Source organism: Gobius niger (assembly GCF_951799975.1).
Source record: "Gobius niger genome assembly, chromosome: 12".
Taxonomy (NCBI): domain Eukaryota; kingdom Metazoa; phylum Chordata; class Actinopteri; order Gobiiformes; family Gobiidae; genus Gobius; species Gobius niger.
In genome coordinates this window covers 9,431,678-9,456,661 of record NC_136863.1, presented here as the reverse complement: position 1 = coordinate 9,456,661, position 24,984 = coordinate 9,431,678, and the positions used below count along the sequence as shown (strand labels likewise).

Here is a 24,984-nt window from a genome sequence, read left to right as displayed (position 1 = left end):
GGGGGAAAAGAGCAATATTTGATCTTGAATATCACAATGAATTTGAATTAAAATATTACTATTTATTTTTGTCACAACATTTTGCCAAAAGGTCTTGAAAATTGCAAAATCAGGACCAAAATGAAGGCAAATTAGATATATTATAACTAAAACAGAACTTTTGCACGTTTTTAAGTTACCATCCATTTTCCCTTTTGGGCTGCGTTGGATTTATTATTTTGGATGGAGTGCAATATAGTGTGGATGCAATTGGATATTGTGTTACCACACACTGCCATAATGGTAAGTAATATCGCACAGTCCTATTATAAAGTAGTTTAGCCTGTGTATTTCATGTTTAAATATAGGCTACTTATTTTATTCATATTTTAATATAAATTAAATGACAAAAAATTAGAAATAGTGGCAAATAATTTGGATAAATATTTCCCAGTCAAATGAGGAAAAAGGCTACTATCATGATAAAAAAATATATATATATTGTGCATTTTGATTTATAGAAACGCTGTTGCTTGATGACTGTTTCTCGCTGTTTATGAATTAATGAATACCAGCACTGCCGCCGCCCCATTCCTCCTCGACGCACCGTCATTGCCCCTGACTTTTAGCACCTTTGTCTCATCTCCCACGGGCCCCGGACCCTCTAAAGTCCCTGGACCCCCATCCCGCTGACAGCAGATGTGTCCTGCCTGCGACAAAGAACAGCATCTCCTCCGCGCGCCCTCCTTTCTGACACACCTCATAGTGACACGATTGTTTACATATTAGCGGCATTTTGATAAGCATCTAATTGTGCAATATTGTACTATTCAATATTCATGTGCTGCAAATTGTATATGTTATTTGGGCTTCATATAAGTGCTACAAAAACAAAATCCAAGTGAAAGCGAATAAAACCTCCTCTGATGCGTCAACATTGGTGAAATGGGATACAGTTGAATGGGCCTATACTCCGTGGTCGGGCCTATACGTTCAGTATTTCATATTTATTTATGTAGGCCCTATTTATTAATGTATTAACATGGCCGAAACATATACAAGAGTTTCCCCCCACTATATTATTATTATTGTTATCACCAACCATGTCCTAAACGCATCACCAATCAGCATCATCACACGAAGTTCTTATGATGAGAAAATGTTTCATCTTTTGTATGAATAAACAGTCCGTGACCTGAGGCTCAATAGAAGTCCAGCCAGAAAATGTTCTCCATTTTGTAGACTAATAAACCCCCTTATATGCGCATTCATCAGTCTTAATGCATCGCTCTATAATTTTCAACCTTATTAATCACCCTGTATGCAATTATTTAAGAATACAAAAATGAATCTAGATTAAAAATCCTATCACAGCCTCAAAACAATTAAAAAGTCAGGTGAGATTTCCCCAGAGCCACCACTTTACTGTGAATAGAGCGTTCAGGTGATTATCAGACTTTGAAGCAGCGCTGTGATTAACGCAGACACACTTTTAACCGGCCCTGGCCCACCGGCTCCTTCTGAGAGAGCCTTTACCTAAACAGGCTTAAGAGTCGGTCTACAGCCGCAGGCGTGTTGTTTATGGCGACTGCGTGTAGTTCGATTAGTGACTTGTAATTAAGCACTTTTATCAGCGCGGCGGATGAGCGTTGGAGCAGATGGACGGTGGGACAGAGCTTTGTTTTCTGGTGATTCAGGAACAGCACTATGGGTAACATTATCCATTCTGTTTTATAATTATCCCTTGTCCCCATGATAATCACAATAAATAATCTATCTGCCACAGGCATTTTGTTGATTTAGCTTTAATATTGCGTAATGACGCATAACGTCTCTGCGCCCGCTGCTGAACGCATGCAGGGGTAAAAAGACCACGAGGTCACGTCAGGCGCTCACCTTTGGAGCAGCTGATAATTGTCAAGGCGCGTGTAGGCAGCGTGGAAATCCGTGGGAACTTAGCACGTGACAGGGACCTGTGTGGCGCATTCATCACGGCCATTCGTCCAAGCGCAAAACAAAGTGTGAGCCTCCCCGCTGTTCCAGCACTCTGCCAAATCCCACGATATGCACCGCGTCAATAAGCGTAAAAGAATTGATTAGGCTCGAGCTAGACGCGGTACTGACACAATGACCATAATGAATGGCGAGTAGTGTTTGAAAACTGAAGCTGTGCCGCGCGCTGCTGCAGGCGGAGTGGAGTGCTTTAAGTTTCTGGCATCACTTGATGACAGTGAGAGTGGGCTGTCCTTGTGCCTGCCATGTGGATCTAACCCTGTTGCCGCTGCATAAACATTACGGTGCGCGCACATCAGAGGACAGACGCACAGAGACGCGCGGAGAGGACAGGTCTGCTGTTGAGCGGACATCTTTACCGCGTCCACTGCTGCACCCACAGTGAGACCTTGCCTTTCAAACGGACAAGAACCGCAACGCGCACAAGGTGAGTCTGAACAGCCTGCTCTTCTGACACTTTTCATAATGAGCTGTTAGAGCAGAAACACCCGATAAAGATTTTATGTTTGCGCTGTTTAGCGATTAGTTTACGTATTTGCTTCCCCCTGCAATTACTGTATCGTTGTATTTTAATGGTAAAATGATCTTTTTCTATAGTTAGCCAATGTTCTTTTGCTAGAAAATAATTAACCAAATTGCGCTTCTATTGATATTAACCTATAGGACCCTGGATTATTTTTGGAATGAAAGTGATGGTTGATGGCTAAACTTTTCTTGTACAATATTTTGTGAATAGTTTGTAGCTTACATTATCAGCAGGACTTTAACTAAATTGCTAAAACCATTTCCCACAAATGTGCGAATAACAAAAATGCCATATTAATAATAACTTTGTGTTGGCAGCTGCGGGCCTCAGGATGGACTCGATAGTACGGGACAGCGCGGAAAAAGGCACCAAGGAGCCGGTGTTCCCCGGTGCTAGCCTGAAGCCGAACCAGGTGTCCGAGACTGTGTTGTATGGGATCCCCATCGTGTCCTTGGTCATAGACGGACAAGAACGATTGTGCCTGGCGCAGATATCCAACACGCTGCTTAAAAACTACAGTTACAACGAAATCCACAACCGGCGGGTGGCCCTGGGGATCACGTGCGTACAGTGCACGCCAGTGCAGCTGGAGATCCTGCGCAGAGCCGGAGCCATGCCCATCTCGTCCCGGCGCTGCGGCATGATCACAAAGCGCGAGGCCGAGAGGCTGTGCAAGTCGTTTCTGGGTGCGCACGCTCCGCCAAAACTCCCTGAAAACTTCGCCTTTGATGTGTCCCACGAGTGCGCGTGGGGCAGCAGGGGCAGTTTCATCCCTGCGCGCTACAACAGCTCTAGAGCCAAGTGCATAAAGTGCTGCTATTGCAACATGTACTTCTCCCCAAACAAGTTTATCTTCCATTCGCACCGCACGCCTGACGCCAAGTACACTCAACCGGACGCTGCCAACTTCAACTCATGGCGGCGGCATCTAAAACTGACGGACAAGGGCTCTGCCATGGATGTTCTACACGCGTGGGAGGACGTCAAAGCCATGTTTAATGGTGGGAGCAGAAAAAGGACCCTACCGTCCAGCTGCTCCGGGGCCTCGCTTAAGACCCAGAGAGATCCGGGATCCCCGGACATCCCAGCTAAGATTTTGAACTGCGAGGACAGTCGGAGTGGGTCAAGCGCACGGAGCTATCCGGTCATTCCCGTGCCCAGCAAAGGTTTCGGGATGTTGCAGAAGATTCCACCACCCCTCTTTCCTTCACCTTATGGTTTCCCCACGTTTGGCCTCTGCCCCAAGAAGGATGAGGGACTGGAGCGACCCGCGCTTCCCGGGGTTTTGTGGCCCGCCGCTGCCAAGGACACTTACCCGCCGTTCCCTGTCTTCTGGCCATTGCCACCGTACCCTCCACCCCATGGACACCCCCCAAGACACGTAGACGTAGACGTGGACGTGGACGTGGATCACAGCATCGACCGCAGCACTAACACTTCCAAGGACAGTGCACTCGCGGACAATGACAGGTGCTCGAGTACGCAGTCAATGCGTAACGAGGACGAAAAGTCCGGAGACGAGGCTAGATCCACTGAAGGCTCGGCCTCACTCGCACCGCGAAAACTCAGCTACGTATCGGCATTCAGGCCTGTCATCAAAGACGCTGAGTGCATCGCGAGGCTGTACGGGCCTAGGGGCGCATGCCGCACGGGGTATCTGTCCCCGGACTTTTTAAGCGAGAGCTCAAGTTTCAGGAGCACTTCCCCTTGCGTGGAGAGCGAAGGAGAGACAGACGTGGACGTGGAGACGCACAAAGGTTCAGAGCACGAGGAGCCCATGCCCGTGCCATCAGTGTGTCCCAGCTCGTCCCCCCCGGGCTCCCGTGCGCCTGAGAACAAACACGACAGCATCCTGCAGGAGGCCCCGCGGACAGAGGCCCAGAGCAAGCACCTGTCACAGGACGGTCACGTGATCGCCGCATCCTTCGCAGAGGTGAGGGCATACATCGTCCTAAAACTTAATATTTGAACTGGTATTATCTGGCATCATTTATCATTTATTCAAGCTCATACGAGGTCTCTCTGTCCCGCAGGTTTACTCGGCGGAAAGAGCAGAGCCGCAACAAAGGAGCAGTCCATATCAGACAAAAACGTACCACAGCACACTGCAGCTCTCCAACGCGCTTGGTGAGACATGACATGTAGTTAATACTGATAATGGCATATAATAATTGTAATGATTAGGCTATTCTTCAATATTATTAGGTCTATTATTATCAACCTGCTTTTATAATTTCATGCAAAATAACAAAAAGTGCATAATATTAAAAGCCTAATAATAATAATAATAATAATAATAATAGTAGTAGTAGTAATAATAATAATAATAATAATAATAATAATAATAGTCATCATCATAATAATCGGCCTAATAATAATAATAATAATAAAAATAAAAATATTATTGTTATTGTTATTATGATAATTAAATGTTTCTGTGTCACTGTTAGATGAAAGCGCCAATAAAGAAGAGCCGTCCTCCACGGTGGAGATAGAGACCAAATATTTCCATGAACAGAGCGGTGACGAGACGCAGCAGGAGCAGGACGGAGGTGAGCCTCAGAGCCGCATTTTTTTCTCTTATTAATGTGAACACGAGCAGACAACAATGTGACCAAACATCGTTTTTAGGAGAAGAGGTGGATGAAGCCCCCACACAGAGGGACTTGCGGAGTCTGGCAAAAGGTAAGATGGTGTGTAGCCTATTGTTGTTATTGTTGACGCATGCAGTCAAGTGTTTCAAACAAAACATAGTAAGAATTTCATTTTTTTCAGAGGAACTACAAAAACAGCTTATGGAACAGGTGGAACTGAGGAAGAAGCTGGAACGAGAGTTTCAGAGTCTAAAAGGTAAATCTGCCGCAAACAGAAAGGGGAAATGACAATAATTTAGGCTTCAGTAGGCAGTGGTCCTCTAAAATAATGAAGCAGCCACAGAGCAGACTGAGCATCTTAAGTATTGTAGCCTGATATACAATAATGGTGGGCATAAAGTTTGACCTGCTATAGACAGGAAAAAGATCATAATAGGCCAATAATAATAATAATAATAATAATAATAATAATAATAATAATAATAATAATAATAATAATAATAATAATAATAATAATAATAATAATAATAATTACTAGAAGTTATTTATTTAATTGAATTTATATTTATTGGTTTATTTGATGGGACAGTGCAAGTTTATGAACACGTCACATATTTAGAACTATCTGAATGTAATAACTTTTAAACCCAATATTTTCAATTGTAGTTTATGAACCAACATTTTTTATATTTCTGAAATTTTTGCTAAATCTAACCAACGGCGCCGACCTAATAATTTCAAAGAGCCTATGAGGTGATGAAATCTAAACGCATGTCCTCGGTGCTATTTGAGCCTATACGTAGGCTTTCCAAGTGAACACCGCCTCCTACTGGCAAATTGATGAACAAAATTGCCCCAAACATTTCTTTACAAAAGCTGCTGCCTGCTGCTGACTTATTTGTCTGTGCCTGACGCAGTGTGGTGTTGTGTAGATAACTTCCAGGATCAGATGAAGAGGGAGCTGTCGTACCGGGAGGAGATGGTGCAGCAGCTGCACATCGTCCGAGGTGAGACGGATTCAACCTTGTAAGAATTAATTTGACCAGTGACCACAAGCGCAAATCCCTAACCACAGGCGTCATCATAGCTTGTGTTTTCAGTATTGATATTAGGATACTCTATTTGCCTAGCTATCTGTGAGTTTGCACTTCTCCTTGCCTGTGCGTTAAAGTTTAAGCCCTAACTTAGTTGTCGTACCTCGGTGCAAAATAGCCACTCACAATGATCTATGTGTGGCTGTATCCGAGTGATGGGTTTATATTGCATTATTGATTGTTTGTGTTGCTCTTAGAAGCTCACGACGCGTTACATCATTTTTCGTGCAAGATGTTGACTCCACGGCACTGCGCTGGCACCTGCACCTACAAGTCTCCTCTGATGCCGCCATGACGCACAGCAGACGTCGAGAACATCTACCTGCAAGGCCTCAATACGGACTCTAACAGGCCTATTTACCTGTGACATTTGTATACATATTCTTCATGTCAGTGTTCTTTCGGTTTTCATTGACTAAATCATCAATATTTATTTTCTTGTGGCAAAGTGCAATGACAATATAAATGTACGTTGTAACCCTGTAGGTCCACTGTAGGCCTATATTGTAATTTGTTGTTTTTTTCTGTGACACATTCTCTCTCAATTTCGATTACCATCCTGCAGTAGTAAAGGCTTGCGGGACAACGTTAGGATAATAAATGCACTTTATTATTGGGAAATTAGGAGGCACACTTTGGACTCTCTTGAATTATCTTTTAAATGTTAAACCAATGCCATTGCCTTTGAACGTGATTAGGCTAAGGAAGGCAACCGAACCTTGCACCGACGTGTAGATCAGACAAACTACTCCAATATTGTTATTATAATGAATGAATTTTGTTTTAATCTTGACAGAATAAATGGTCTTTATCAAATAAAGTTCTTGTTGTAACACTTGGAATGGAAACATAAGCAGTTTGGTTTTGTCAACAAATACAATCAAACCTTGGAGTCAAATTAATGGAAAGATTAAATTTGCTAAATCAAAAGTATAACATTGTAAAATGAAAAGCTTAAACAGAATCTGGCTGACAACTGATTTACGCGTGACGTTAGCGCCCCCTGCCGGGTTTTCAGAGAACTGGACCGTCCCTTGGGGATGGCTGTTGCGCATGCGCATCAATGTAACAAGATGGCGGAGAGTGCGGAACTGAAGGTAAAGCGATACTTCATATTAGCTTGAAAAATATGGGCCCAGCGTAGCGGTTTAGGAAATTCAACACATGCGGCTAGTACACTTTAACAATAAGGATGTATAAAATGAGAAAATTGTCCCTATTTTCTTTGATATTAGCTGAAAAGGGAAGCTCAGGCAAACTGTTAGCCTAGTCGCGAGCTATTAGCAATAGCTTTGTTATTGTTGCTGAGGGTCCGTTAGATTCTTTGCGGAGCTTCTGATATGCCGATGAGCACTTTCTGTAAAAGATATGTAACATGTTTGTGCTACGGTCGATCACTGAATGTCCCAACAGTGTTAAGCCACTGACAATTCAGTATTTCACGTGAAACTTTATGGTATGCGTCAAACAGGCTCTGGCTAATCACAGGAAAACAAGCGAATGTTAGTTAGCAGCGTAAAAACGGCGCGTTAGATGTATAGTCTGAATGCACAGTGTCTTTACCCCATAAAAAACACTTTGATGTGACATCGCAACCAGTCAATATTTAATAGAATTGGATTGTAACTCCAGGTGTAGCAGCTGAGAGGCGCTGACTGATGTGAGGTCTGACAACAATTACATCTGTCAAAAACAGAGCAGTCTGGGTTTTTTCTCTCCGCTGCTTTAATCCCTTTGTTTTGGTCATTGACCATTTTTTTTTATCTAGTAATCTCTACATAAACGGAAATTGAAGTTTATGTTGTACAGACTTTCTCTGTCTAGTTGTATTATAATTTGTAAACCAAATATATAATACCTGCTCCCAATTTCTAAGGTAAAAAAATAGTTCTGCGGTTTTGTTGAAGTCTTATTTTATGATTAAGAAAATGTTTCTCATTGGAGCATTTGTCCTCCTGGAATACAATTGTAGCAAACATGCAGAAAACACTGACCTAAAGTCATCCATGTATGTACATTACAATTAATTAACATATTAATGTGCTTTAAAGTCAACTTAGGTTTAAAATGTAATCACTCTCTTCCATCAGCAAATGGTGATGAGCCTTCGAGTGTCGGAGCTCCAAGTGCTGTTGGGATATGCAGGTCGAAATAAACATGGACGCAAACATGAACTTTTGACCAAAGCTCTTCACCTGCTCAAAGCGGGCTGCAGTCCTGCTGTACAAATGAAGATTAAGGAGCTCTACAGACGGAGGTTTCCCACCAAAATGGTTTCTCCAGTGGACCTGGCCCTGCCCGGCGTTCACACTGCGGCCGGTCTGCCTGCAGGCCTGGCTCAGTTGGGCTTTGACGGTCACAGCTCTCCGTCTCCTCTGCTCCCAGTCTCTTTGCTTGGACCCAAACATGAGCTAAGCCTGCCCCACCTGCCTTCTTCTCTGCATCCTGTTCACCCAGATGTCAAGCTCCAGAGGCTGCCTTTCTACGACATGTTGGATGAGCTTATCAAACCAACCAGTTTGGGTAAGTCTCGCAAATGTTCACATGAAGCGTTTTCCTACCAGCGCAGTGTGATAAGTGTAAAGTTTTAAGCCGGAGTGGATATTACACTACATTATATATTCCGTGTTTTTCAAAGTGACAGAAAAATAACATCCTTTTTCATTTTTCTAAGGGGTTTGTGTTGTATGTTACAGTGTGAGCTTGTAGTTTTATATAATTTCAGACCACAGCTGTGAAGTAGGAAAAAATCTTTGTTGTGCATATCCTCACCTCCTCTACTTTCTATGTTTTTACTAGGACATCCCAGTGTGAGCAGATGACAGACAGATGAAAACAACTGTTCTTTGTTTTGAGTTTAAAGATGTCCCATTTATGTTGCAATGGGCCTCACAAATCTGTTTCTTTAATCAAACTGATTGCAAGCAATTCGGACACTTGCCGATCAGAGGATTTGGTCCATTTGCAACCTATGAATAGATTAATGTATAGCACACATTAACCTTTTGTTTAATCAGAACTGTGATAGCTCAAGTGGAATCATATCTTGGGTTTTCCGTAACATCCTTTATCTAACATTGTCTGTTTCAGCCTCGGACAGCAGCCAGCGCTTCCAGGAGGCCTGCTATGCTTTTGCATTGACGCCACAGCAGGTTCAACAGATCAGCAGCTCCATGTGAGTCACCCACTCACTCAAAGATGTATAATGCGCTATTTGTGTCTGTTTTTGAAAGAATGACCTTTGCCTGTGTATAATTTAGGGACATATCTGGGACCAAATGTGACTTTGCTGTCCAAGTGCAGTTAAGGTAGGTTCAGCTGTGAATGTTGACAATTCTAATATTTGTTTAGATATGTGTTTGCACAGAACATATTTTATAGTATTTTATCATTACTGTTTTTTTTTAGATTTTGCTTATCAGAGACGAGCTGTCCACAAGAGGATCACTTTCCTCCCAACCTCTGTGTCAAAGTCAATGGAAAGCCGTGTAACCTCCCAGTAAGTGAATTGTGTTGTTGTCACACCTGCCCTTCTCCAGTAATCAGTAATCCTCGGTAATCCTGACTCATCCTGTTTCAGGGGTATCTTCCTCCTACCAAAAACGGTGTTGAACCAAAAAGACCCAGTCGTCCCATTAACATCACCTCTCTGGTGCGGCTGTCCACAACTGTTCCCAACACTATTGTTGTGTCATGGACGTCGGAGATCGGGAGGGTGAGGAGAGTTTCCTTACAGACGGTCTTTTGTGAATCGCTTTTGTTCCCATTCAACCCTGTTTGTGTTTTGTGTAGAGTTTTTCCATGGCTGTTTATCTGGTTAGACAGCAGTCATCCGCAGTGTTGTTGCAAAGACTAAGAGCCAAAGGAATTAGAAACCCTGACCACTCGAGGGCTCTGAGTAAGTCAAATTTCCTCTAATGTGTAATTATGTATGTTCTGTCTTAATAATAGCATTCTCACCTGCTGTTTTTCTCTCAAAGTTAAAGAGAAACTGACAGCGGATCCAGAGAGTGAGATCGCCACCACCAGTCTACGAGTGTCACTGCTTTGTCCTGTAAATACAATGTTTTACTAAACTAAAGGGCTTTTGTACGGATCTTACACTCACACAGAGGCAGACAGGCAACTGAGAATTCTGACTTTACCCACTTCTGACTTTGACAAATGCCCTAAAACAGCACTTACACGTGTAATTACAAATGTGGTAATGATTAGAGTACTCTGCCTTAACATACAATTTGAATGACGTATTCTAGTAATAACAGCCATCACAGAGAAGTCTGAATGATTAAACTTAACTTTTAACCACTGCTTCGACACTGAGCATTCGTGGATTACCAACCTATAGGATAGCTTGTTTGGTGTTTTGATATTTTGAATGTCAGCCATAAACCAGACTTTTGTTCCATAGCTGGGGAAGATGCGGCTGACAATCCCTTGCCGGTCAGTGACCTGCTCACACCTGCAGTGTTTTGATGCCACACTGTACATCCAGATGAACGAAAAGAAGCCCACTTGGGTGTGTCCAGTGTGTGACAAAAAGGCTCCATATGAACACCTCATCATTGATGGGTAAGGGCAGCTGTGATATAGTTTATGCTTTTCTCTGTATTTGTGAGGTGGCACTGGATAATGCAACCCCAAGTAGTCCTTGTTTAGGGAACTTTCACACCTGCACTGTTTGGTCCGGACTTTCTGACTTTCCATATAGTTTGGTCCAAAGTCCCAGATGTGAATATTTCCGCAGACTGTGGCTTGGACCAAATAGAGTGGTCTTTGGTGCAGGAAAGAGTCTGTGTAGATAAAAGTCAAGGTTAAAACAGCTGTATATTCAGGAAGTGACATACATGTTATAAAAAAAACTACTGTTAGATTGATAATATTGATGTTATCCGTGTTGGTAGCGTAGTGCATGGTTTAAAGGTTTTAGCATAAAATTAAAAACATTACCCTTCACCATAAACATTACTTTGTTTTGCAGGTTGTTTATGGAAATTTTGAGTAGCTGCTCTGACTGTGATGAGATCCAGTTTAAAGAAGACGGAAATTGGTGTCCAATGAGGTCTAAGAGAGAAGTGCAGGAAGTGTCTGCTGGTTACAACGGCGTAGACACAGGTAGGATCTTCACGTCGGTCCATCATTTACACTACACAGTGAATTGACTTGTGTTTCGTTTGTGCAGATTTATCACGAAGCGAAGCCCACGAGCAGAAGAGGTCCAACGACAACAAGAAGAAAGTGGATGTTATTGACCTGACCCTGGACAGCTCTTCAGAGGAAGAGGACGAGCCCCCTATGAAGAGGCCCTGTCCCTCGCTGTCCCCAGTGTCTCCGCCTATCAACAAGGGGTAAGTCTAGTAAACATGTAGCCTCGTTCACTTATTGTGCAACGTCGCTCTCCTCGACAAGGGGAAAAAGAAAGACAACTAGCAAAAAGCCAGGGTAGTTTCCTGGCTACAAGGTGTACAATTGACATATACCGCTTATTTATTCTGTAAAATATTAAATTGCGTATGCTATGCAGATGGTGTGTCTTGTCTCTCGTCGGCCAAATCAGCAGCTAACAGTCTGTTGGCGTGATGTTTAGTATCTGCTCGGCTCACACAGGGGAGAAGATGGTCCTAAAATAATATCTGCTCCAACTCACTCGCCCCCTTACTGAAATGCTCCAAAGCTTGATGCTTACTTTGTAATGACTAGGGCTGGGAACCGAATGTGCATCAGCATCTGCCATTACAAGAAGCCTCCGAATAGTGCAGGTCAGTTAGGAAGGGGGTAGGGAAAGGAGCCTATATGCTTCCTATCATATCACCTTCAGCATAGGGACATATGGAGATTCCTCACCAGCGGTTAGGAGCTATGGGCCATCCCATAAGTCATCGTGCCGTATATCTCTGGTCAATTATCATTTCCCTACATGTTACGTCTGTCTGTACGAAATGAGTACAATGGTATGGTAAGACCAGGCTAATCACTGTGTGTTCATGCTGCACCTTTCTCTGACGATGAACCAAAGGACAGGATTTGGTTGAATATTTGACCAGAGCATTTTTTTTATTTCTGGGATGAAGCTGAAGGTGTAGAAAGTAAATCTGAAACAGCTTTTTTATCATCGTCTGTTTTCTGTGTGGCTTCATATTGTTATCGCGGTTCATTATTGAGTCATTAAAGTCAGTGACCAAATAGCTTTTGTGAAACGTCTGTTGGTGATGTCACTTCCCCTGTTGTTTCCGCCGCTGCGTGAGGACGGTCAGATTGTGCAAACGCTCCTGAAGCTCTAGTTCCTAACTGCATAGGGATCTAACAGTTGACCATATCATATGACACGGGATAGGAGCTAGGATCAGGACATATGAGCTATTTTTCGAGGAATTCAGAAACAGTCTTGGTCTTTAAAGACAGGTAATTTTTTGGTACCTGCTTTTGCTTTTATTATATCAATACCAGGAGTACTTAAACTTTTTTGATACCATACTGGTGTTGTTTAACAGTGCCAGCCCTAGTGATGACAGTAAAAAAAACTCCAACTACTACATTTCCTGAGACTAAATGCGTGTTGTTTCACTAGAGTGTTGAACTTGCACCAGAGCTCTCCCGTGGCCAGGGCTCCCAGCATGCCCCCAGTGGAGAACAGCTACATCCCTCCTCCCCCACCACTCATCCAGGACTACCGCCACTACTACCACACGACCAGTGACCTGCCGGGTAGGTGACCTGAGAGGGGAAACTCTATAAATGCTATAAATTTTATAAATACTAAACATTTCAAGCCTTATTTTCACAGTGAAATGAATGATTGAAAAAGGGAAAGTGTTTTGTATTGTAAATCATTTCTTGTGCAATAGAGTTCTTTATCAAGACATTGACATCATGACTGTCAGCTTAGACTGGACTGTGCAGTTTAAGTTCTTTTTTTAAATTTACTGGTCTCAATTGATGAGATGGAGAGTTAATCCTGAGCTAACCATCACAAATGTATTTAATTTGTTTCGTCAAGGCAAAGTATAGAGGCATTCAGATGCTAGAATAAGGATGATATATTAATTGTATTTCTATTCATTGAATAAAAGATACCTTTAATTACTATTACTCTATATTGCACCGCCTGAGTGTTTCTTGAGAGCTGATGGATCAGATGACTTTCTCCATTGTGAGATCAATAAAGTAGTAATACATTTATTATTGCGAAATTGTTCACAATGTTGTGTTTTCTTTCTCTTTGTTCCAGATTTAAATTTCTTCTCGTTCCTTCAAGGTGACAGTCAGGTACGTCCTTTCCGCACATGTCTTTCTGTTTGTGCTCCAGGTCCAAAGTGTTAACCCTGTTTGTGTCCTGCAGCATTACAACATGGTGATGGCTGCGGCGGCTGCGTCTGCCTCCACCTCTGAGGAGCACGAGCTGCTGCTGAGCCGCTTCCTGCCTTACAGCTCGGCTCAGATGATGAGAGAGCAGCCGGGCTCTGGGAGTAGCTCTCTGGGAGTGACTAACGGCAGCAGTAACAGTGGCAGCAGCTCCAGCCTTGTGTCCTCCAGCAGCCTGAGAGAGCGGGACAAAGACAGGGAGCGAGACAGAGACATGCCGGGGCTGTCCCGCTCCTCTGTAGAGGCGGCTGCTGCAGTAGCGGCTATTTATGGATCTATGTCAGACGTCATCTCTCTGGACTAGAACTCACAGGACTGAATGAACTCTGGAGGACGTTGTACATAAAGAAGAAGATAGAATACAGCGCTATGTACAGAGAATAAATCTATTTTCAATGGGACTGATCATGTACATAAACGTAGGACGCTTGTTGTCCAGTGAGCTTCTTCAGTTGATATTTTTCTGTGAACACTGAAGACTTTTTCACACCTCCCCATGTGGTCCTTGATTATTCTACCTTTTCTACTCAGTTTTTATAGTTTTGTTTCAATATTTCACGTCAATGGCATTACTTTAGTATGATGTTATATTCTGCACACTCGCTTATCGTTAGCTACATGTAGAATGTGAAGAAAGTGGTCGTGCAGAGGTAGCCCATTCTAAACTATATCCTTTTGTGGTATGACTGATCAGGCCATTCTCATGTTACAGAAGCTTCATCTGTCAGTGCTGATATTAAATTATTTTCACATATTTATGATACCTGTTATATTAGATTGATGCTATTTTGGACGCATTCCCTCTGCCTTTAGGAATATTTCCACTTGATATGCAAAAGAAAATGGCATGATTTTCCTTCTCCATGAATGTGATCAGTCACATAAGAACAAATCTACAGTCCAGAGCTTAGCTGATCTGCTTTATGTTTTAAGGTCATGTAATTAAGGAGCAAACTTAATGAAAGTTCACTATAGCATTTGGTTTTATGGCCTTTTCGGCGAAACTCAAAGACTTTCAAGCCTGACAAAGAAGGAGGGAGGAGAGAGGGTGATTTCGAACGTGTTGGACCTTAGCACTTGCTCTATTTTACCGGAGGTGATTAATTCATTCAGCTCTAGAGACCATTGTGGGCTTTGCATGTGCAGGCAATCTGAAGAACTGCTTTGTAATTCATGATTTCAGCTGCAGCGAAGGTAACGGACATTTTGGACTCCAAGCCATTTGTTTTTTCTGAACACCTCCCTGCATTATTTGAGTTGTGCTTACAAGATTTATTTATTTACTATATATTTTCAGCATATGTTTGATTTGTGAACATGCATTGCTGTCATTGTATGCTACTTTTCTTTTGTAATTCTATAATTAATACTATTTAAAGATACCGTTGTCTCACATGTATCTTGTTAATGTTGTTTGTTGGTTTCCTTGCAGATGATGCCATGAACACAGTAGAGGTTTGGTCACTTGTGCTTTTTGCACCAATCACAGACTTGTTTTCAGAATATAAGAGCATTGATACTTTTTTAATATTTGAATTTCCTAGTGACACAAATTCAAATTGAATAAATAAAGCAAAAGGTTTGTTCTGCTTATAAAGGCAAATAGAAAGAGCTTATTCATATCAACCAATATTGACCAAATTAACTCCATAAACAAAAATGTTCCTCCTGTTAAAGAAAAAAGTGCTTTTATAGTACCATTTTGCTTTATTTCTCAAGAGCCGCTGTTTCTCTGCTCATTAACTTACGTCCAGCAGTTCTCAAACTGGACGTGTATTGTCCGTCCATCCATCCATCCATTTTCTTCTGCTTTATCCGGGGCCGGGTCGCGGAGGCAGCAGTCTGAGCAGAGATGCCCAGACTTCCCGATCCACGCACACCTCCTCCAGCCGTTCTGGGGGCATCCTGAGATGACACCAAGCCACAGAGACATAGTCCTTCCAGCGTGTCCTGGTTCTTCCACGAGGCCTCCTCCCAATAAGACATGCCTGGAACATAGACTGTATCAAACACCTCTCGAGGGAGGCGACCAGGAGGCATCTGAAACAGATGCCCGAGCCACCTCAGCTGGCACCTTTTGATGTGAAGGAGCCGCGACTCTACTCCGAGCTCCTCCCGGGTAACTGAACTCCTCACCCTATCCCTAAGTGTACGTCCAGTCACCCTGTGAAGGAAGCTCGTTTCGGCCACCTGTATCTATGATCCTGTCCTTTGGGTACTGGTTAGACTTTATTCATGTATTCATTCATAAAGTCACACCTGACTTAATTACATTAAATTTGATTCTCTCTTTTTTTTAAATGAATAAAGTCTATTAATTTCATTTTAAATAAAGAGAGAATCAAATGTATGCTGAAGGTAAGATATTTTTATTTTTAAGTATGGTATGGTTATGAAAAGTTAGAAAACCAGTGTCCTAGTCTAGCTTTACCAACAACCATGGACGCAGCTCTTTTCACACACACCCACACACGCACGCACGCACGCACGCATTTTTGAATCCATGCAACTCGTATGTCTGCTTTCTCAAAATGACAAATTTAAAAATCCACTGTTCTGTCATAAATAATAAGCCTACGAGGCATCCTCCCCTGTGAACTTATTATTATTAAGAAAATAATTATTTAATTTATTTATTTCACACTTCCTTTCCTTTCTTTTCTTTTTTTTCTTTTTGACGACTTACGTCGTCGCGTCGTCATTGCGTCAGCGCGTCGGCGATGACGTTTATAGTGAGCGGCGCCGTTTCAGACTGTAATGGGAGCTGGCGATTTTTTCATTATTTTGATAGTGTGATCCTTGAATGGCGCCGAAACAGGACCCGAAACCTAAATTTACAGAAGGTAATCATCTGTCCGTGTGGAGAACGGGGCTGAAGGGGGTGCGCGTATGCGCCGGTTTGACCATCTGCCTGGCAGCAGCTTTCTTCTCGAGAGCCGCCATCAGAGCAGAAAGCATTACCTTATTGTTACTTTGTGAGCAAAATACTTCACTCAACACTTTATTCTTAAAACTTGTTGCGCAGCACTGAGGATTTGCTCTTAGTCAGTATTTTTTTTCACGCATTGCAATAGAAGGAGGTGGTGAAACATTGTAGATTGTCATTATGCTGTAGCTACAGCAGCAGCTTGGCCTCCCTCCTCCTCACCACTGTCTGCTGCTCATTGTTTGCTCAATGTACAATGACAGCCACTTTCGTGTCGATGCAGATCTTTTATCACACAATTTCATTCGTGATTGTTATACTCATCTTTTAAACGGGACTAATGAATGCACAACGGGCCTTCTCTCAATTTGTGGTATTGCACTGCTTTGTTGTTGTTTGTTCTGACTATATGATTCTGACCATGATAATCTCCTGTTCGCAGGTGAAAGAGTGCTGTGTTTTCATGGGCCATTGCTTTACGAAGCTAAGGTAGGCAGTCTGCATGAGCTTAAATAATGAATGAATTACCCGGTATGTGCTCTAATTGATTCTGACTACTGTTTTCTCTCTTCTCAGTGTGTTAAAATAAACATCAAGGATAAGCAGATCAAATATTTTATTCATTACAGCGGGTGGAATAAGAAGTAAGTGAATGCTCGTTTATGCATGTATTACTGCACCCATGGTTTGTCTTTGTTGATTGATTTTTGACTAATGGAGCCTGGTATTTTTGCAGCTGGGACGAATGGGTTCCTGAAAGCCGTGTTCTGAAGTATGTGGACAGCAACCTGCAGAAACAAAAAGAGCTTCAGAGGGCTAATCAGTGAGTGACTGTGCAGTGCATGTTCATCATTCTTCTTTGAGTTATACATGGCTTACGGCACAACTAACTGCATTTGAATTAGTAAATTGTTAAGGTTGCATATATTTAGATGATGTCTGCATGTTATTGTATTTAGAGATTTTGATATAGTCAACTGGAATGGGTTGGGTGAGTTAAGGACGCTTTGCTTTTATCTTTCTAAACTTCTCCGTGCTCCAAATCTAAGAGCAAGAAGAGGATGTTTAATGTCTCCTGTAATCTTGTTATTGATTTTTCCCACATAAATCACAAATCTTATGTAATGTTTGTTCTTCTCTAGAGACCATTATGTAGAAGGAAGAATGAGGGGAGCCGCACCAAATAAGAAAATTCCTGCCCCACCGCAGAAAAATGAAGTGTGCGTGTTGACTTTGACTAATCTCAAATACATTTTGTTATGGATGAGTTCACATTGTTAATAATTATCTTACATCTTTACATTGCAGGAAAGCCAAAAAGAACAAACAGAAGAGTAAGTACCATTAAGTTGAATGTATTTATGTCTCTACAAAATATGCATTTTATGTTGTAAATTAAGTGGGGAATGAATGGGAAATATCAGGGTACAGTGGGTTCCAAAAGTATATCCTTCTACTTATTTTAAAGGAATAGGCCACCGTTTTTACATACTGAGATATGTTCTTACCTTAGCACAAGTAGACGAAAGACGGTGTTAGCATTTAGCCTCTAAAATGGGGTGATGTTAGAAGCTACCAAGCTATACCACGTTTTCCCAGCTACGTGAAAAGTTACACGATCCAAGTACAGTTAAACAAAATTAAACATGCCGATTTTCTAAGCAGATAAAAAGGGAACTAAAAAGGGCCTTGTAAGGCACAGTAACACCTTAGGAGCACTTGGACGTCAGAGCAGTTAAGTCGAAGAGCTTCTAAGCCTACGCCTTACAATATAGTACCCCTTTTTATCAGTTTAGAAAATCGGCTGTACTTGGATTGTGTAAAGGTTCAGGTAACTGTATTTAAATAGGGAAAACGTGGAACAGCTTGGTAGCTTTTAACTTCACACCAGTTTGAAGCTATTCCTTTGCTGGGAGAGGCTAAATGCTAACAACATTTGCGTGACTGAGCACGCATAAAGACCAGATAGTTACACATCAACTCGTCTAAGCTAAACTCAGATAAGATAAGATAAGCCTTTATTGATCTCACAATGGAGAAATTTACTTGTTATATTCAGCTTTTAGAAGCACTCAGGGTGGGCAAATAGGCAGGAAATGTGAGGAAAAAACAATTAAATAGTAAATAGTGATATCTTATATACTGTACAATGACTACCAAGGACTTTGTGGGGATAAAAAGTATAAACAGCAAGTAAGTAAACAGACTATTACAAAACAATTATAGTCAGTGTTAGCAGTGCAGGTAAGAACATATCTCAGTATGTAAAAACGGTGGCCTGTTCCTTTAATGTTCTGATACTAAAAAATGTCAGAATTTTTACACCTAGGCTTATGTAAAGGCTTTACTTTTTCTCTTTTCTCTTCCCTGTGTTAGTATTGATATTTTTTCAAAACTTTCAAAACATCTTTATTTTTTCATTGTAGTGTAAGAAGAACTTAATAAGATAAACATACATGTATTGAGGTGAGGTCTGAAACTTTTCTGAACCACTACCGTGTTTTGGCTTTGTGCAGCTCCTGGAGCCGGAGAAGGAACCAGCTCAGGAGGCGACCCGACCCACCCTCCGCGAAAGAAGAGGGCGCGGGTCGACCCCACAGTGGAGAGTGTAGGTTCACGACTCGCAAGTCCTTCCTCGAAATGTTCCTTTTCCCCCAAAAAATCCCCAACATGTAATCCCTCAAATGTGTGTCTATAGGAGGAGACTTTTATAAATCGTGTTGAGGTTAAAGTAAAAATCCCAGAAGAACTGAAACCATGGCTCGTGGATGACTGGGATTTGATAACGCGTCAGAAACAGGTATTTAAAGATCACATGCAAGCCGCAACAGTGGATAAATACTGTCGACTGGACTGGGTTGAGTTGAGGACACTTCTATCTTCATAAGCAACTTCTCACTCATGGTTTCACCGTTGTTCCTTGTCTATGTAAAGTGTTTTTGGAATTGTGAATAAATTGACTTGGCCCGCTTTATAACCACAGTTCGAACAGATGAGCCTGAAGAAGCTTCTTGGATGAGGCGAGAAAACATCCTGAACTCACAAACCCAGTCCAGTTGACGACTGAACATCCCTGCTGCTCTGCAAGTCACTTTTAGACATTCATATGATGTGTTTTGTCATTTCAGCTTTTTCATCTACCAGCTAAAAAGAATGTCGACGCTGTTCTCGAAGATTATGCAAACTATAAGAAATCCAGAGGAAACACAGACAGCAAGTAATTTCTCTCTTTTCTCGCTCTCTCTTTTCTTTTTCTTTTTTTTTACAACCGGGGTATCGGGACGAGTGGGGGTAATAACAAGAGGATGAAAATGAATACCATTTCAGCATATAAGCCTGTAGTCTGATTTTTAACAAAGCATAACACAGTAATAATAGTCTACTTTTAAACTCATATTTCAGTTTGCTGCTTAGGAATGTTTGCAAAAGTGAATGAACTGTGAGCTTTCTGTTTCCTCTCAGGGAGTTTGCTGTGAACGAGGTAGTGGCCGGGATCCGAGAGTATTTCAATGTGATGCTGGGCACTCAGCTCCTGTACAAGTTCGAGCGGCCGCAGTACGCAGATATTCTGGCCAACCACCCGGACACATCCATGTCACAGATCTACGGCGCCCCACACCTGCTCAGACTCTTCGGTAAATACGTCCTTTACTTTGATAATTAACGCCAGTGATGAGATCATTGTGAGATTAAAATAATAATCCACTTTCATTCAATAATTACAGTTAAATTTTCCATATTTATTTATATGTTGGTGTACATTTTCTACCATATATAACAGTTAGTATAGCCAGGAATATTGTCTCTAAGGGGCCAGGAAGCAAATATGATGAACAGCAGTCAATCCCTCACTCTAACCTTAGCCCTATAGTATATCCTATAGTATATTTGTATTGCCTTTGGCATATTGTTCCACGGTCGGGTCATGGGGTACATGTTTTGGAACAGTGGTTCTAAAGATAAGATAATCCTTTATTGATCTCACAACGGAGAAATTCACTTACATTCAGCATTCAATGAGAACACTCAGATTGTGCAAAACAGACAGGAAATGTGCAGTTAAATAGTAGAAAAAAGAGGTATCTTATAATAATAATAATAATAATAATAATGCATCGGTTTTATATAGCGCTTTTCTGGACACTTATGTACAATAAGTAAAAGCAAAAATCTTAGGGGGCAAAATTATAACAATAAGGATATAAGAATAAATAAAATAGGATAAAAATTAACTAGTGGGTATAATATATATATATTTTTTTTTCATATTTATGCACAGAAAAAGTAGAGTCTTTAGGACCTGTCTGGTCTTCCCCCGTGCCTTCAGTCACGTAAACACAGCGCAGACGGCGTTAGCATTTAGCCTCTCCCTCTCTCCACTATAGCTCCAAAACAGGTCAAGATAGAAGCTACCAAGCTCTTCCACGTTTTCCCTATTTAAATATGGTTACGTGAAGTGTTTCACTACAAAGTATAATTACACAAAATTAAACAATGTGGATTTTCTAAGCGGATAAAAGGGGGAACTATAATGTAAGGCATAATAATACCAGGAGTAATTTGGCATCCGCACAGTAAAGTGAAGATTACTGCGCAGTAAAGTGAAGATTACTGCGCAGATTTCGAACTACTCCTGGTATTATTACGCCTTACAATATAGTTCCCCCTTTTATCCGCTTAGAAAATCCACATTGTTTAATTTTGTGTAATTATACTTTGTAGTGTAACACTTCACGTAACCATATTTAAATAGGGAAAACGTGGAAGAGCTTGGTAGCTTCTATCTTGACCTGTTTTGGAGCTATAGTGGAGAGGGGGAGAGGCTAAATGCTAACGCCGTCTGCGCTGTGTTTACGTGACTGAAGGCACGGGGGAAGACCAGACAGGTCCTAAAGAACTCGTCAAAGCTAAGGTAAGAACATATCTCAGTATGTAAAAACGGTGGCCTATTCCTTTAAGGAAAAAACTATATTTTACATTATATTTTACAACTCTAAATCGTATTTGTGTCGCGGCTTGTCATCCCAGGGTCAGTGTGGGTCCCGACGCCAAACCAATTGCGAACCATTGTCTCAGAAAAATAGGTCTAATAAACCTCCATGTTTCCACACCATCCTGCAAAAAGACACATCCGGCGTAGCAGTGTATTATTGTATCATAAATTACCATAAAAAAGTACATCCATTCGCATTCAAATGTTGCAGAATGATGATATACAAGTGTTATACTCTCAATTATTTTTTATGAAAGCCTAAAGGATTCCCTAACATAATCATGCTCCACAACTTGGCCTCCCCAATGAAAAAGGCTTCTTTTGTGAAATCGAGGCATATTCCTCCAACATACTGTAAACCCGGATGTGTCTCTCACTGCACTATTGATTTTCCAACCTCTGCTGCGATGCTAAATTTTTCATACTGTTTTCCCCTGAATCCCAGTGAGAATCGGTGCTATGCTGGCATACACTCCGCTGGACGAGAAAAGCCTGGCGCTGCTGCTCAGTTACCTACAGGACTTTCTCAAGTAAGTGTTGCCTCACAGGGCTGCACTAAACATTAAGGCAATAAAGCAAAACACTAAATAGGACCATGTATAGTCCAGGCAAGTGAAGTATCCAGGTTGGTAAACATAATGCCCTATTAAATGTACCTCCAAACTACTACCCTTGATACATTGCACCAAAGTAGATTTAGTACAATGTAATGTGCTGTGTAACAATGTTTAATAACTTGTACCTATGGGTTAGATGCACGATGGAATAATATATGTAGTTTGTAGGTACATAATGCAATAAGACATAACTCTAGCCCTAAACCTAACCTTAAGCCTTATGTACCTACAAGTACTAATACACGTTGTTCCATTGTGTATCTAACCCATAGGTACAGGTTATTATGCATTGTTACACAGCACATTACATTGCACTAAATTTACTTACAACAATGTATCAAGGTACTGTAAAATAAAGTGATACCGACTCGGTGCATGCAAAGTGAGGTATGTATAGCCTTTATTTGTTATAAGTTTGATTATTATGGAACAGCTTGTAAAAAAAAAATCAATTAAAAATCTCAGAAAATGAGAATATTTTGAAAATGGACTTTAACAAACTTGATATACAGTACGTCACTTTGCATGTAATGAGTCTATATGGTATATTAGTTTCACATTTTCAGTTGAATAACAGAAATAAATGAACTTTTGAACTTTATATTCTAATTTTCCGAGTTTCACTTGTAATCCTCAGCTGTGTCTATTAACACAAATATCTTCCATTGTCTAATCCAAACTGCATTGGCTGTAAACTTGACCATTTTAAATCACCATTACGATTGTTGAAATTGCGTTTTCAATGAAACTCTGATAAAATGCCCAGCTCCAGGTCCCGCACACCAGTTTAGAGCTGTGGTTCTCCCTTACACATTACATTTTACAGACATAATCAGACCATACCACCCTATCATAAACCTATGTCTCAACATTATGTAGTTTCTTGAATGCCCTTGTTTTTTCTCCCTGCAGATACCTGGTGAAGAACTCCGCTTCGTTGTTCAATGCCAGTGACTATGAGGTGGCGCCCCCGGAGTACCATCGTAAGGCAGTGTGAGGTCCGCCGCCCCTCACGAAGAGCCTTGACTGTCGGATTTTAGACAAAGGAAGATCAGTGAAAGAAACACTTTTTGCTCAACTAATATCATTTTCTTTCATGTGGAAAGCAGTTGAATATGCACTTTCTGTGTGATGTTTTTGAGTACCACTTTTTAGTTTCTATAATGTTTTATGCCTGTTTGTCAAAGGAAGAACTAAATTGACCTTGTCCATCATCATTTTCTAGTAAAAGTTTTTTTTCTCAGTTGTGTGTTTTTCATTATCTTTATCAGTATGTTCAACTTTGAGCAAGAATAGGACTATATTATAACTGCTAAATCAGGAGTTCACCCTGGAGAGTTACTAAGGTGTATTTCAGCTCATTTGTTTGGGTTTTCTGCTTTACATTTTACTATATTTGCCAAAATGTTTGCTGATTGTGTTCAACATATAGAAAGCCTTTGGGGAAAGGGTTAGAAAGCGACTGCACCTTTATATTCCTCAAACATACCATGGTCAAAACGACACATTATCAGTGGGGATGTTCTTCTTTTCTTGCATCAGCAGGAAACACGAACCATATGATCACGAAATTATGAATATTTAAAACTAGTTCCACCTGTGGCACTCTGGGTCATCTGCAATTTAATATTTTATCATGTAATTTAATTTAAAGTTATGCTTTAGAAAGGGATTTACGTTTGTCTGGTTTACAGTTGAAAATCTGCTTCCCTGTGAAGCGCTTTGAATGATGTATGTGGGTAGAGTAGCTAAAATATTTAGAATTACGTTACTTTGAAAAAATTTAAAAAATAGTGATCCAAATAAATACTGAAAAGTTCTTGGAGAAAATGTTACTTGAGTGCTGTGAGTACTGAATAACAGGATGAAATTCTGATTAATGTTTCAACATAAATGATGACAAACAAAACTTGTAATAACAAAACACTATAAAAATGTATTGAAAATATATATTTCTGAAGAAAAAGGGGCAGAAAACACCAACTACATGTATTTGATGGTGATTTGAGGCTTTTGGTAACTTTAAAATTTACTCACTTTACTCAGTTACTCAACTATTTTTTTTTTTTTTTTTTACTCAAGATACTTCATAATATCACTCAAGTAGAAGTATAATGTAGTGGGTGATATAACTGCTCTAATAAGTGCAGTTTCTTGCGCCTCTGCATGAAAATAATATTTTTTTCTTGATTTGATCTTGAGCTCGGCCTGGTGGTACTTTGAAGGTGAAATATTTTCTGAGGTGGTGCTGGGTGTACTTTGATTAATGAATATAAAGATAAACTGATTACTTCTGATCTAGGCCTGTGTGAAACATCTCAATGTGGGCACAAACATAGGGGTAAACTCTGTTCCAGGAAAAGAGAACCATTCATTAACAAAACAAAAACACTTTTAGCCTCTCTGTTCACTGATAGATCTCCAACCTAGACTCTGTCATTAGAATAGAAACCATCTGTAGAAATGTGTTCACTCTGATCTGTTCACACATGAAAGAGCTCAGGCCTCTCTCTCCTGCAGAAGGAATTCACCAAACATAAACAGCACAGTGGAATAGAAGCCACGAGTCCATTTTGCCTCCAGTGTCTTCATTTTTTTCCCATTAACACAGTTGAGCAAATATCAAAAGCTGCACTGCCCACGCAGCTGTTCCACCGCTGTGATGAAATTAACAGTCAGACAGTGACACATTGTTTATGGATTATCACAAAAATGCAGAGTAATATGAGCTCACTCCCAGCTGTTGTATTCTGTAACTCCACCAGCAGAGGGCAGCCTTCACCGAGAGACAAAGCCAGAGTCAAGCAGCAGCAGAGACTACGTTTACCAGCAAGATGATGCATAAGAGTGACTTTACTTTGAAATCATTTTAAGGAGCAA

General features: G+C 41.0%; 3 protein-coding genes across 11 annotated transcripts; all 3 read left to right on the top strand.

Moving 5' to 3' along the window:
* Window positions 1-2,209: 2,209 nt before the first annotated feature.
* Window positions 2,210-6,994, top strand: skor1b (SKI family transcriptional corepressor 1b). 8 transcript variants are annotated; one of them, XR_013793470.1, is made up of 8 exons: window positions 2,210-2,419; window positions 2,836-4,451; window positions 4,552-4,645; window positions 4,969-5,070; window positions 5,150-5,211; window positions 5,294-5,368; window positions 6,045-6,119; window positions 6,407-6,468. XR_013793470.1 is itself a non-coding variant. In XM_079568105.1 (8 exons), the coding sequence occupies exons 2-8, from the start codon at window positions 2,850-2,852 to the stop codon at window positions 6,499-6,501; spliced, it is 2,100 nt and encodes a 699-aa protein (XP_079424231.1). In that variant the 5' UTR covers window positions 2,210-2,419; window positions 2,836-2,849; the 3' UTR covers window positions 6,502-6,994. The 8 variants fall into 8 exon arrangements, 6 of the variants coding, with proteins under 6 accessions (XP_079424231.1, XP_079424230.1, XP_079424229.1 ...); XR_013793471.1 differs by having other exon boundaries at window positions 6,404-6,452; XM_079568105.1 differs by having other exon boundaries at window positions 5,150-5,203; window positions 6,404-6,994.
* A 279-nt stretch (window positions 6,995-7,273) lies between these two features.
* pias1b (protein inhibitor of activated STAT, 1b) lies at window positions 7,274-15,078 on the top strand. The gene is made up of 14 exons (XM_079567498.1): window positions 7,274-7,303; window positions 8,297-8,729; window positions 9,297-9,381; window positions 9,467-9,514; window positions 9,615-9,705; window positions 9,787-9,921; window positions 9,999-10,104; window positions 10,187-10,260; window positions 10,618-10,778; window positions 11,188-11,321; window positions 11,389-11,554; window positions 12,775-12,911; window positions 13,435-13,472; window positions 13,546-15,078. The coding sequence occupies exons 1-14, from the start codon at window positions 7,280-7,282 to the stop codon at window positions 13,870-13,872; spliced, it is 1,959 nt and encodes a 652-aa protein (XP_079423624.1). The 5' UTR covers window positions 7,274-7,279; the 3' UTR covers window positions 13,873-15,078.
* Window positions 15,079-16,278: 1,200 nt separating this feature from the next.
* morf4l1 (mortality factor 4 like 1) lies at window positions 16,279-23,328 on the top strand. 2 transcript variants are annotated; one of them, XM_079568070.1, is made up of 12 exons: window positions 16,279-16,411; window positions 16,937-16,983; window positions 17,071-17,138; window positions 17,231-17,317; window positions 17,637-17,714; window positions 17,803-17,828; window positions 19,011-19,102; window positions 19,193-19,294; window positions 19,623-19,711; window positions 19,957-20,129; window positions 21,933-22,017; window positions 23,017-23,328. In XM_079568070.1, the coding sequence occupies exons 1-12, from the start codon at window positions 16,372-16,374 to the stop codon at window positions 23,099-23,101; spliced, it is 972 nt and encodes a 323-aa protein (XP_079424196.1). In that variant the 5' UTR covers window positions 16,279-16,371; the 3' UTR covers window positions 23,102-23,328. The 2 variants fall into 2 exon arrangements, with proteins under 2 accessions (XP_079424196.1, XP_079424197.1); XM_079568071.1 differs by lacking the exon at window positions 16,937-16,983 and having other exon boundaries at window positions 16,285-16,411.
* The last annotated feature ends 1,656 nt before the right edge of the window (window positions 23,329-24,984 follow it).

What these genes read in the sequence shown, in the direction of transcription:
- skor1b (XM_079568103.1), top strand. Translation starts at nt 2,850, where the DNA reads ATGGACTCGATAGTACGGGACAGCGCGGAAAAAGGCACCAAGGAGCCG. An exon ending in GCAGCAGGAGCAGGACGGAG is followed by an intron (nt 5,071 to 5,149) that starts GTGAGCCTCAGA and finishes CATCGTTTTTAG; the next exon opens with GAGAAGAGGTGGATGAAGCC. An exon ending in GCAGCTGCACATCGTCCGAG is followed by an intron (nt 6,120 to 6,403) that starts GTGAGACGGATT and finishes TGTTGCTCTTAG; the next exon opens with AAGCTCACGACGCGTTACAT.
- pias1b (XM_079567498.1), top strand. Translation starts at nt 7,280, where the DNA reads ATGGCGGAGAGTGCGGAACTGAAG. An exon ending in CAACAGATCAGCAGCTCCAT is followed by an intron (nt 9,382 to 9,466) that starts GTGAGTCACCCA and finishes TGTATAATTTAG; the next exon opens with GGACATATCTGGGACCAAAT. An exon ending in TCCTTCAAGGTGACAGTCAG is followed by an intron (nt 13,473 to 13,545) that starts GTACGTCCTTTC and finishes TGTGTCCTGCAG; the next exon opens with CATTACAACATGGTGATGGC.
- morf4l1 (XM_079568071.1), top strand. Translation starts at nt 16,289, where the DNA reads ATGACGTTTATAGTGAGCGGCGCCGTTTCAGACTGTAATGGGAGCTGG. An exon ending in CCACCGCAGAAAAATGAAGT is followed by an intron (nt 17,715 to 17,802) that starts GTGCGTGTTGAC and finishes TTTACATTGCAG; the next exon opens with GAAAGCCAAAAAGAACAAAC. An exon ending in TACCTACAGGACTTTCTCAA is followed by an intron (nt 22,018 to 23,016) that starts GTAAGTGTTGCC and finishes TTCTCCCTGCAG; the next exon opens with ATACCTGGTGAAGAACTCCG.